Raw genomic sequence first — 12,849 nt, forward strand, 5'->3', positions numbered from 1 at the left:
GCTCCTTGGACAAACTCCAGGTGCTCAGTGTGGAGCCTCATCACAGTTTCTTCAGCTAATGGTTAAGGCATGGGGAGGTTCAATGATTTCCTTTATAGACACCACGTCCCTGTCTGCAAAGGTACAAAACCAAGACTTCTCTCTTCTAAGTGGGGTCCAACAGTGTTAGGATTAAAGTATGGCTGTAATTGGATTGCTTACTGTAGTAACACACAATAATCAGGTTAAGAGATTTCCTTTCCCTCCTCTTGGCTAGGCTTTAAGTAAGCAGAAGTTACAAGGTAGGTGGGCAGCTGTTAAACCTTTCCTCCTCCAATTGCTTAAGAAAGGTGTTTAGGGTTGCTAATTTTGCCTCCTACTCATTGGTTTAAAGGCACATTTACCTATGCAGGGAGCAAGTGCACCTTGCTGCACAAACAATGAATGAAACAGACTCCTTCAAATCAATCTCCTAACTCTGCATCTTTTCACATCATATACCCCCATGGACCACTGGAGAGATCACAGCTGAAATGGCATAGCCGGAAAATGCACTGTTCTCTCCCACCCCCGTTCCTGCACTTATATCGGCTCTTTCTAGGCTGCCCTCTCTCCTCCTTTCCCCCTCCTGATTCTCAGTACCACCCCACTAGAAAAACACAACAAACCTTGAGGATGGTTGAGAGTTACCGCCACAGCCCACCCAGGTACATCAGCCAGCAAAGGGGGGATTGGAAGACAGCCAAGTTCTCCATTAAAGGTACCTAACTGGACCACCAATCTCCCTCTAACCACTGATTTCTATGAAACATGGTTCTTTGAGACAGTTGCTCTTGACAAGCCAGTACAAAACTGGGCAAATGGATCAGAAGTTGAGAGAGCTGGACAAACATTGTGTACTTTCCTGTGTAAAGCTACAACTCATTGGCTGTGTTGCTCACAATACTCAAACGTTGGGGAAGGGGTAACAAAAAAGAAAAAGGAAAAGCAATTGAGGACAAACCATACCAAACCACTGTTGCCCCACCATGTGCTCGGGAGAGTTGCAGTGACACAACTACATGCCTTGGGTCCTGCTACAGAGAGACTTCATTGCTCTTGGCAGGAAGCAATTTAGATTCGAGATCCAGGCAGAGAAGCAAGATTTAATCTGTCTCTGCCACATTTTAACTGTTGCTTTAATTACTTCGCCTCTGCTTCCCCCTGACCCACCTTTTATCAAATACACGGAATGAAACCCCCACCCAATACGCAGCGTTTCATTGTAGCACATCATGTAGCACCTTCCACAACAGGAGATGAGACTGCCATAGCCTCCTGGCACCTCCTGTCACACAAGCTGAATTCCAGATAATAAGCCCATTGTCAAGAAGCATCTCCTGAGGAAGCACTAGGATCTACCCAAACAGCCTGTCCCAGCATGCACAGCATGCTACCCAGCCACACAGCCATCAGCCCCTCTCATGTTCCACTGCAAGCTATGCAGATATTAATTGCCTCTAACAGGAGACACGTCTTTTCTCAGTGGAAAGAGCTCTTAAAACCTCAGCAGCAAGTCCAAATAATGTTAACATACTGCTCCCCAAACCTTACTCCAGACTCCACCAGTTCCCAGGGGATTCCCAGCTGGCAGATGGGACAGCAAGGAAAACTCTGCTGGGGATCTCGCTCTTAGGTGGTGTCTCTCCAGTTGTCCCTTTACAACTGCACAGTCACCCTAGCACATTCAAGGAAAAGCGAACACTGCAGCAGGGAAACATGCATGGAAAAAAAGTGGAGAGAGGAAGAACATGAGTCATAGCTGTGGCTTCAGGGAGAGTAAGGGTTATTTGAACTAGAAGAGGAGCAAGTAATTTCAGATCCTGGATCTGAATCTAAGCCTCACTTTAGTATCTAAACCGCAAGGTCATCTTTCTGCTCTATTTTCAAACAAGTTACTTGTTTAACAAAGAGCATGTGACCAAAGTCATTGCTGATGCATAACAGCCTGCCTAGAAACGTTAGAAAGAGCTTACTAACCAATCCACAGATCAGTGGTAACATGCTGCAGTGAACTTTTAGAATCATTTTTCCTAGGCAAAGAAAGGGTACATTACTTGGGAAACATCCCATTTTACCTGGTCATTGCTTTAGTTAAGATCACTGTGTTAAAACTTCCAGCTATTCACTCGGGATCTACCCAAAAGCCACCTAAGGGCAGACAGAAAAGAAGTGGAAGTCTGCAGCAGCACATTGAACTTGTTCATTTTAGCCATGCTGAAATTAGGCATCAGCAACAGTATGGCTAATGTCACAGAACTTTCTTCACAAATGTAACAGACTGAAATTTTCGTCTCCATGTGCAGCAGAATTGCTGCACCAGCTGTCCTCAACTCCAAGCCTGCTTTAACAAAAGATGCTGCAGTGCCAGTTTCGCTGAGAGCAGCAGTCAATGGCTGCAAGGTGCAAATGCACCACACCTCCACGGAGCCACAGCACTAGCAGTCTGCCATGATACCTGTTGCTAAACAGCTCACTCACTGTGTCTCCAGGCTACAGTAAAATGTGTTAATGAATTAACCACCACAAAAGTGATTACAAAAACACCACTTGCAGCCTTGTCTGCAGAAAGGAAAGCACAAGTGCTTAAGGCACAGTGACAAGTACCTTTGAACCAAGTGTGAAAGTGCTAATGGGGATGCAGGACAGGCTACATTCTGACACTCATCACCTGGCAGAGTTTACTGGGTTACACCTCTAAGTCTGCTGGAGATGTGCCAACGTAGCCAAGCTGGGAAAGGCTGGTCAAGCTGGGAAATGAGGTTAAAGGTAGGTCACTGATACACACTAACTTATTCCATTGTCCAGACTGTCCTGGTAAAGATCTCCACACACACTGACAAAAAGCAAACATGTGCCACACAGCAGCTTTGGTAAAGCACCATCTAAGAATTTTCCTACTAATGATGAACGCAGAGTTTATGTTTCATTACAGCTTGCTACTTCTGAAGTAGTACGGACACAGGACTCTGTCATCCCATCTACTTCCTCTGCTGTTATCTTAAGCTGGCAAGCACCTAGATCTGAATCCCTGCAGGCTCAAGAACATGGTACCATGGTATGTTACATCTGAGAAGAGAGTATAGAGGAGGGACTGAAGTGACACAATAACAGTGATACAGGCCCATGAAAGAGACAGTGTCAAACCAGCATAGGCATCCATTTTTGAGGCTTCTTCATAAATGTAAGAAAAACATTAAAAAAAACCCAACACAACAGTTTAATTCTAAAGAGTTGCACAATTAAGACTCTTCACTCAAAAGAATGATTCTAACCAAAGAGGCAAATTTGTGCATAGGCTTTTCATCCACTTGCAATGTAAGCTGTACAGTGCCTGTACAATGCAGTTCTCTGCTCAGATCCTTGTGGGTGGAACGGGATCCTGAAACAAGGGTGACTTGTCCACACTTCCACAAATCAGTATGGCAACAGATAAAATTACCTCCAAATACGTATGAACATTTCAGCAATACACAGATGAGATGAACACTGTGTAAATGCACAGTAATGGGAATGTTGTCCTTTTGTCTGACTGGAGATTAGGGAGCACAATAGGCAGGAAAAAAGAGCTTGAAATGTCAAGGGACTTGACAAACTTCAAGGAAAAATTTAATAAATTATTCATACACACAGCATGCTGTGAAATCCAAATGGGACATCCAGAGTCTGTTTCTGACAAAGGAGCACACAAGAAAGGAAGGAATATTTGGAACAAGCAGCCTTGAGGATAAGGTATGAGAAGACTGAAAGAAATGTCAACTTATGCGACTGTATTTCAGGGGTGCACATACAAGACAGTTCAGAAAGTCTAAAAGAAGAAAAAAGCTGACATTCATTAACAGTGAAAAAAATCTAAAAGCCATTAAAAACAAGCCAAACACTTCAGAAATATAGTTCATCTGAAAAATAAAAACTATAAAAGAACAAGATGTGGTCACTACAGCTTCACAAGGAATAGTCTCTGAATTTTGAGAAAAAAAGCAAACTACTTTGAAAAGAGAAAAATTAAGTTTCAGAATGAAAAATTGCTCATTTACAGGTATGCAAGTCAAGACAGAAGCATGGAAAAAACCATGAGAACAGTGCCAAAAATATCCACAGGCATGTGTAGGACTTTTGAGATAAAGGAACAATGAGAAAAAAGTGAATGTATTGATCAGGCAGAAAATAAACATGCTACTAGAAGACAGCTGAAAGAACATGGGGGAAAATGCTAAACAAATACAAAAAATAGAATATAAAAATAAATATATAAATAATGTAAATCTAAACAACACATCTAAATAATACGGATTCAGAGACACTACTTGAACTGTTACTGAAAAATCAGACAGCAGAAGAATCAATGAGAGGCATTGAACAGGCTCTTCTCCCTTGGTAGAGAAAAGGTATTAAAGAACAGGAAAAGAGTAGCAGAACCCTTTTCCAGGGAGTTACTCTTACTCTAGCCCTGTTACCATTGCAACAGTACAATACCTAATTGTTAGTGGTTTTCAGTTTTGGAAAGTGGAACTAAAGACATGAATCCTGCTATCATCCCGAACTGTCTATACCGATGAGAATTTAGTTATCATATTTGCAGAAAAACAGTTGAAATACATAGCTGGGCATGGAACCTGGACACTTTTTGTCCAGGAGATGGTCCCATATGCACTGGCTTCGGATCTCATCCTACTTAAGATATGCTTGCTCTGAAGAATAAGAAACACGATAAGAAGGATCTACAGTGGAAGTCTAAAAACCAGCATGAGTAGGAAAATAAGGAGAACCTAGAAAAACTAGAATAGCAGCCAAAGGACAATAGGAGTTCTTATTTACTAAACAGAATCACTCACTGAGTTAGACCACTTGATACAGAGCAACAGAAAGAGCATGAGAGATGGCAGTGGACAGCATTATAAAGAAGCGAGCATTGCAACAGGTCAGCAGAAAATGCCAGCGTAATTTTGGGCTGTGTGCACAGAGCTTGAATCACACTGCAGAGCAGGGAGTGGTCTCTGTAACCACACGCAATATTTCAGGTGCTTGAACACATTGCATCTCTCCTCCCAGTCCACTGCAATGAGTATATTGAAGTATCCAAACAAAGCCTCATTTATCTAAGAGACTTCTAACTACAAAAGCAGTATCACTTGAGCTGTCTGCTTCACTGAAGGCAGACATGGGTTCCTGCTGCCACATCCCACAAAGAGGAGTAAGACACTCTCACTTCTTGTTTCCCAAAACAGTATTCACCAGCTTTGATGTAGTTAAAAAAAAACCCAAAACAATCCAAAACAGAAGCACAGCTTCCCCATAAGCTGGGATGCTGAAAGCACAGATAATAACAAAAGGTGTTTGGGAAATAACCTTGTCCATATGCTCATCTGGCATGCTATGAAGTGCAGTATGTTTCTCACCTCTGTCTCTCTTTTGGAAATAACTTCTGAAGTCGACTGGAGACATACTTTCAACCCAGAATCATTCCACCTTGCAAACAATTACACAAAAGCATTGGCACAGATTTCATCAAAGAACAGATCTGCTACAGGAACCCTGTAGGCTACTGGTGCTCAGAAATTTATTCTTTTGACAGAATAAAGGTCAGGGAATCTCAATCCCAGAGGAGGGTGCACTATACACATCCTACATGGCTGCCAGTAATCAGTCACAAGTAACTGAGTATGCCAGAGGAAGCAGAATGCAGTCATGGTGTACTAGCACAATAAAAACAATGCAAGATTTTTGATAAGCCATCAGACAACTGATGTAACACAACCTAGCTAATGAATGAAACACTGGAAAGCAAGGCTAGGAGGCAGCATGACAGGTACTTCAAATAAAATTAAGCCCTCAGGGAAGCCACTACTAACATTCTGAAAGGAGCACATCCCCCATCAATCATACTGGCAGCGGACATTTGTCCGGAGTTCTACTAATGAGCAGAAAGGAGTAACAGACAGCCACTCAATTATTGTACGCTCAGAAGGGAAACATAACACTGCCAGAGAAGAAATCCCAAACATGCTCTGCTGCCACAGAGAGTGACAGATAGCGGACAACACATCAGACTTATTATGGCTGCAGGCCTGTAAGCCAAGGCCTGTAAGCCAAGCCCACAATATTAAGAATAATAAGCAATCTGATGGCTGTTTAGGACATTTTGTTTTCTACATAGGACTAGAAGGAAATCATAATTCAAACATGGCAAATATCACCAGTTATAAGAGATTGTTTCCTTACAAGAAACTGTGGCCTCTCTCAAGCACTCCGGGTCTGAAGCTACTCTGGTTTGTCACGGCATCATAGTATTTTTTGAAGGAACAATCTGGAATCATTTAACTTTCCCAGAGGTGCAACTCTGTAGCTTATCCAAACAGAACAGATTTTGCTGAGGTTGGAAGTTTACAATGAAAATGTCTGATTTACCCAGGAAACCACTCAAGAACATCTCAGGAAGATAAATATACGTTATTCCAGCTGGAGTAAGTGTTTCTTAAAGGGACACCCAGTTTAGAGGCTCTTCATCACCAAACCAGCTTCAGAAAAGGAAACTCTTACAGGTTATAGAAAAGACAGGTAATACTCTCTGCTGAGAGTAAACAGACCCCTGAGCCCACAGCAGCCCCTTTGTGAGGCTGCAAGATGCAGCCTCAGGTAGCTGTGCCAGAGAAGAGTACGTTCCTCCAGGCTTTATGGCAGGTACTGTCACTGCAAGGATTTCTGGACCTCAGGCAAAGGAAACCATGCAACCATCTGCACAAATGAAGTCTTAAACTACTCTCCGTGAGTTGTCAGGGTAATGGACACTGCCCAAACAGTAAAATAGGGTTGCAGAGACAAGAACATTGACCTCACGGCACTTTAAAGGATCACCCTAGCTGGCACTTCTGGGATATTTCCAGTAGTACTTGCAACAACTGCTCTCATTTCAAGAAGACTATTAGGCTATAACTTTCCAAAACACAAGTTTGCCAAGTTTTAATGACAGGGAATTCAGAGCATCTTCTGAAATTTAATATCCTGAAGGTACACATACAATGTCTCACAAAGTGAGCCCAAACCACATGCATTTCCCTCAGTCGATGCTTTTCTAACTATCATAAGCAGGAGACACTGTGTTCAAGCACAACGTGTGAGTGGCAGCAAGACTTGGAATGTTTGTTTGCTCATGCATTGTACTGAGATATGAGGTACTGTGGATGAAACGGAGTGTATTTGAATCCTTGCAACACCATTCATAGCATAATCTGTACAGGTACAATCTGCCTGAGCTCAAAATACAGTAGCCAAAATACAACTCTTATCTCTCACCTCTCACTAGAAATATGGCTACTTATCACTGAAACAACATCCACATAACACTGAACACAACAGCTGTGTCATGGAAGAAGTGAACACAATCACACAATCTTATCTTGTTTCCTAATTAAGAACTTACATTTATGGATGCTCAGATGTTAAAAAAAAAAAAGAGCAGTCCATTATAAGAGGTTGAAAATACCACTGTGGAACTAACAAGATCTCAAGCATGTTGGCTTAAACCTTTCACACATTTTTCAAAACATACTGCCTGATCAACACACAAAACAATGAAAACATAGTTAAGACATTACCTTGATGCAGATGGACATTTTACTTTGGCAAACCTCTAGTTCATTTCTTGCAGTCTTCATACAGTGAAAACTTGCTACTACCTTAATACCCTTAATTTTATAGTATTTATTTGCAAGGCATCACAATAAAGACACTCCCACCTCAGAACACTGCTATGAAGACTTCTGCTAAGAAGTGAGTGGAAGTTAAGGCTAATTGATTGACTATTTTAACCAAAGCATGCTTCACACCCTGCAGCATGAACTAATCAGGCTTGCTTTCCTCAAAAGGCATTGTGATGGGAAGCCAATAATTCCTACCTCAATGGGCAGCCTAACTGAAGATGCAAAGTGCATTTTGTTTGGTTACCAAGTGTTTACTTCCTTCTGCCTCTGCCCAGAAAATTCAGCTCTGCCTCCCCTGAAAACCACTTGAGCCAAAGGCATGTGGATCTAGGCTATGCTCAGTCAGTTCATAGAAAGGTCATTAATAGGTCACAGATCTCTCTCAACTTGGGTCTGAAATGAGAAAGACCTTGCAGAAGGGATGATACTTTCATTCTCCAGGCCATTTGCAAAAATAAATGTGGACTTAGTTCAGGGGCATATTCCTGATTCAGCAGGAAAAAACTTCCATTATGGCCAACAGTTGATCTTAGAAAGCCAAGACATCAGACATCTTACAGTCATACTACTGGACTGCTCCATGCACTGGGGCTTTTACTTCACAGTGCCTGTTTTTACTGGCCCAGACTGTCTCTGGCATCCTGAAGGCCTGGACACAACCTCTGAACTGTCCTGCATTAACAGCCAAGCACAGAGCAACCCCACAGAAGTTAACCCAGCCTAGTCTCACTCCTGCAACAGCCAGAGCTGCATCTGCAGAAAATGAAACACCTAAGAAGGAGCACAGGGACAGCCAAGACTTGCAATAGAGAGTTCAGAAAAAGAAGCCATGTTCTATAGCATTAAAACCAGTGCAAAGTTCTCCTTTCCCCAGATATGCATAAGGATGTAAAAATTGAGACTACCCATGGATAAGAAACAGAGAAACCCAAGGGAGAAGCATGATTGCCCTTGAAAGGATGTTATTTTGCCACCAGTACCACCCCCAAAGCACAGTAAGACCAGAGACCAATTGTGCTGGGCACTGAGACAGTACAGCAGAGTTTCTGCCTTGAAAAAACTAATGTCAAGACTAAAACATTAGACAAGCACATCAGTAGAGGAAGAACATAGACAAACAATAAGTAAGCACAGTGCACAGACACACCATTAACCCAGCTCAGGTTTGGGGCTTGACCTCCCTTTAGTTTCAGTGACCACAAATACCTGCCTGACAGGTGCCCATCTGTGACCCATTCACTAAGGAAAGCTTGGGCTAGCTGAAGACTGGAAAACACAGAAGCACCAGTCCCACATTGGTCACTGTGGACTGTGACCACAGGCAGAACTTCTCCAGACCTGATGACTCTACAGACATGGCAGCACAACATGTTAGAGCCATGGTCTCTGAAGGAAGAATCAGCATCAGCTTCTTCCCATCTTAGCAAATGTTGCATTTGAAGATATTCCAGAGACTAAATTTCAGATTAATTTAACAGAAGTTTCCTGCAAGCTGCTGTGTTAGATGGCTGCCCCTCTAGCTATCAGTACACAAAGAAGCTCATGCATTAGAACAAGCACCTACACAATGCTAATGGAAACTGTCCTCATGAAAAGATACAGGATTCACTGGCCAAAAAACAGTTCTTCAAACAACTTTCAGACGGATTACACACCACTTCTTCTCACCCACTGACTTCTTGAATCTGCCCCATGGCTCTCATGAGAAGACCTTCTGATCAGTATTTGATAAGATGAGTGAGCCAAAAGACACCCAGTTTGTTAACACATCAGGCACCTCCCGGCTCCAAGAGAGGTGTTTACAGGCACATCTAGCCTGGACTATACCCTTAACCACAGAGTCAGCGATGACATCTATACCACTCAGCTTGTCTCCCAGCTCTGCCAGAGATACAACTCTGAGTTCAGCTGGCAGCACAATGAATCCTTCTTGCTGTTCCCTGTGGTCTGGAGTGCAGGTGACACACTCCCACAGGCTCGGGGATGCCTGGTGGCCACTGCCTGGCTTCAGGGATCCGGCTGTAAGGCCAACCCGTTCACTTAGGAGGCAAAGAGGCAGCTTCCCAAAGCAGCACGGCCACGATGACACACCCCGTTCTGGGATCCGTGGCCATCGCGGCACAGTCGCCAGAGGCTGCAACATGGAGGCAACGCAGCCGCGGTCCGGTGGTGTCCCACCCTGCCCCGCGGTCCCCGGGGCTGCTCCCGCGGGAAGCACGGCGCGGGCACGGCGGCCGGGGCTCGCCGCGCATCAGTCCTTGCCCGGGGCCGGCCCTCCCCGCCGCCGAGGGGGCGCGGCCCGGCGGGGCAGGGATGCTGCAGGGCCACCTCCCCGCCGGCCCCGGCCGTGCCCGGGCTCACCGCAGCCCCCGCGGCTGGGAGGGGCGGGGTTGGCTCACCTGGGCACGCAGCTCGGCGCCGAGCGGTCGATCTCCCACGTGGCGAAGAGATTCATGGGCACCGGCACCGGCCCGGGGCCAGCTACCGCCATCGCGGCCGCCGCCCCGCCGGCCACCGCCGGAGGCCCCGCGGCGGGGCCCGACCCGAGCGCGCCGCCCGCCGCAGCCGCCGCCGCCATCGCCGCCATCCCGCCGCCGCCGCCGCCGCTGGCGCTGGGGGGCGGCGCGAGCCCCTCGCCTCAGCGCCGGCCTCCGCCCCGGCGCGCGAGCGCGCGCGCCCGCCCGCTCGCTCGCTCGCGGCCCGTGGCCAATCAGAGCGCAACCGGGGCTCGGGCACGGTCCAACCGGAGCGGGGAGAAAGGGCGGGGACCGAGGCCGGTGGCGAGCAGCCAATCGGAGCCTCCGGGGAGGGAGGCGGGTACGGAGAGGCCAGTACCCAATCGGAGAGGCCGGTGGGCGGGGCCAGCCAATGGGAGCGGCGCCGCGGCCCCGGAGGGGCGGGGAGCGCGCGCGGCGTCGCTCCCTCTAAAATACGCCGGCCCCGCCCCAATGGAGCGCGCGCGCGCAGGGGCGCGACGGGGTGCGCGCGCTCCGGCTCGAGGCTTGTCCGTCCGTCCGTCCGTCCGTCCGTCCGTCCGTCCGTCCGCGCGCGCAGGGGCGCGACCGGGTGCGCGCGCTCCGGCTCGAGGCTTGTCCGTCCGTCCGTCCGTCCGTCCGTCCGTCCGTCTGTCTGTCTGTCTGTCTCCCGGGCGGGAGGGGGCGATCCCCTCGGCCGTACACGAGCTGCTGTGACGGGAGTGGTGGCACACATCCCGCTGGAGATCCCCAGGGAGATGGTGAGCCCGTGGGCCGCCACGGGGAAGGAGTGCCCTCCGAGGGGTAAGCAGCCAGAGGAGGGCCTGAGGAGGAACAGGGCAGATAGACCCGCGGGCATGGTGGGTTGAAGCTGAAAGGAAACCGAGAGCTACAACTGATTGTTTCCTCGAAACCCCGGGAACTCTAAGGGAACCGGCTGCAGGGAGAGACAGAGAAATCCACTTCAATCACAATGAACATCTCTCCAGGGGAAACGCAGCTAAAGGAGGAACCTCGTCACCCAGAAACTGCAAGTGGCGGCTGGTGATGAGCAAAGGCCATTTGTGCTTTGGGGACCATGCCCAGAGCTTCAACAACTCTGAGAAAGCATCACAGATTGTAGAGCATGGCACAGCTGCAGGGCAGAGCATCCTTACGGCCAGCACGGTTTGCGGGGACAGAGCTGAAGGCAAGCCTGTGGTACAGCAGCTGGGCAAGTGCATTGCTGTGGTTCTGGCAGAAAGCATGAAGGTTGCCCTCCTGGACCTCACCTCTAGCAGGGCCTCAGAAGACGATCTGTCTGAAATGGCTCTGCCTCTCAAAAAAATTGGAAAGGAACATCAGAAAGTCAGAGAAATCGGAAATCATCAGAGGAGGGTGGTGCTGGTTGAGGGCTGATAGGAGGCAGAGATGAACCAAGAGCTGCAGTGCTCTTCATTGAAAACTATCTGAAAGAAATGGCCAAGTCAATAATGTTCAAAACAAAATAAAGAGAAGCCAGCAGTTTCTGCAGGGATCTATGCTGCTCAATTCACCTAGTAGTGACAAAGTTTTCCGTGGATGCAGTTATTCCTGGCAGACTGTAAAATGTGGCTCATGCCAGTGGAGGAATTAGAATTTGAGAAGTGACAGCAGCACAAACTTGCAAAGCAGCCTAAGACATCCATAGTTTCTACTGTGAATCTTGAGTACAGCACTGATGTTTTCAAAATGTTCTCAGTAAACATTTCAGGGGCACTTCCCTGAATACTGATGTCTACCTCTTGCTCCCTGCCCACCTTCCTAGCCCATTTCTGCATTTGATGAATGGCACAGATCCCAGCAGTTGCTCAGACCTCCTGACTTGCTCACAAAACACCTTGATTGCTGCTTTGGTGCATTTTCTTTCCTTTAAGCAAGTCATTAATGTACAAGAGGACCTTTTGCTTTCATCCTTGGCAGCCGTGTTTCTCTAAAAACATTTGCTAAGAGATCTTAGCAGAGGCCTTTGTGGAAGTCCAACTGGATCAAGGATGAGCTGCATTTTCATAGCATTCTGCCAATGAATATGGGAACCTTGTTTTTGCAGCAGGAGTCACACGATGGTCATGGCCTTATCTCAGCATTTTCACCCATCTAGTTTGACCTCAGCTGGCTCAAATGGGTATCACCATGGCCTTTCCCCAAAAGCAGCTGACTACTCCAGAGAACCCTCCTAGATCTGGGGGCTAGAAAACCCATTGCAGTCCCCAGCTGTTTGCTTTAGTCCGTTTTCTTTTCAGTCTGAGTCACCATTCCTGACTATTTGTGTGGTACTTTAATAACATTGAGTGCTCCAGGTTTTCAGGGATGCACTCTGTCATAGGTTTACTTGTTCTAAAAAACCAAGCAGGGAATTTTTCTTTCCCCTGCATCATTGTGAAAGAAAGATGTTGAACGGGGGAGGGTGGTTTGGCTAGAGTGATTCACACACACAAAAGAACTGGCCGACAGCCCACATTCCAGGCTGATAGCCCTCAGAAGACTGGGGAGGGGGAGGTGATGAGGTTTTTTTTCTCCTCAGAAACGGCAGGTCACTAGACTTTTGCCCTGAGTCAGGGAGAGTGTGTGTGTGGAGGCATTCCAGAGTTCGTTTTATTTTTCAGCGGGGTCATCTGGTTGCTTCTGGACCCGGTTCC

The 12,849-nt window shown here is 46.9% G+C and overlaps 1 protein-coding gene across 3 annotated transcripts in view; it reads right to left on the reverse strand.

Annotated features, from left to right (window-relative positions):
• The window catches only part of LOC108499280 (phosphofurin acidic cluster sorting protein 1-like), a 61,026-nt gene extending 50,816 nt beyond the window's left edge, over positions 1-10,210 (reverse strand). For all 3 annotated transcript variants that reach the window (XM_017818964.1, XM_017818965.1, XM_017818963.1), the window contains exon 1: positions 10,118-10,210. In XM_017818964.1, coding sequence (XP_017674453.1) covers positions 10,118-10,209 — 92 coding nt within the window. In that variant the 5' untranslated portion in view covers position 10,210. The remainder of the gene's footprint in view (positions 1-10,117) is intronic.
• Positions 10,211-12,849: the final 2,639 nt, after the last annotated feature.

Source organism: Lepidothrix coronata, unplaced genomic scaffold (genome assembly GCF_001604755.1).
Source record: "Lepidothrix coronata isolate B3197 unplaced genomic scaffold, Lepidothrix_coronata-1.0 Scaffold71, whole genome shotgun sequence".
Classification (NCBI taxonomy): domain Eukaryota; kingdom Metazoa; phylum Chordata; class Aves; order Passeriformes; family Pipridae; genus Lepidothrix; species Lepidothrix coronata.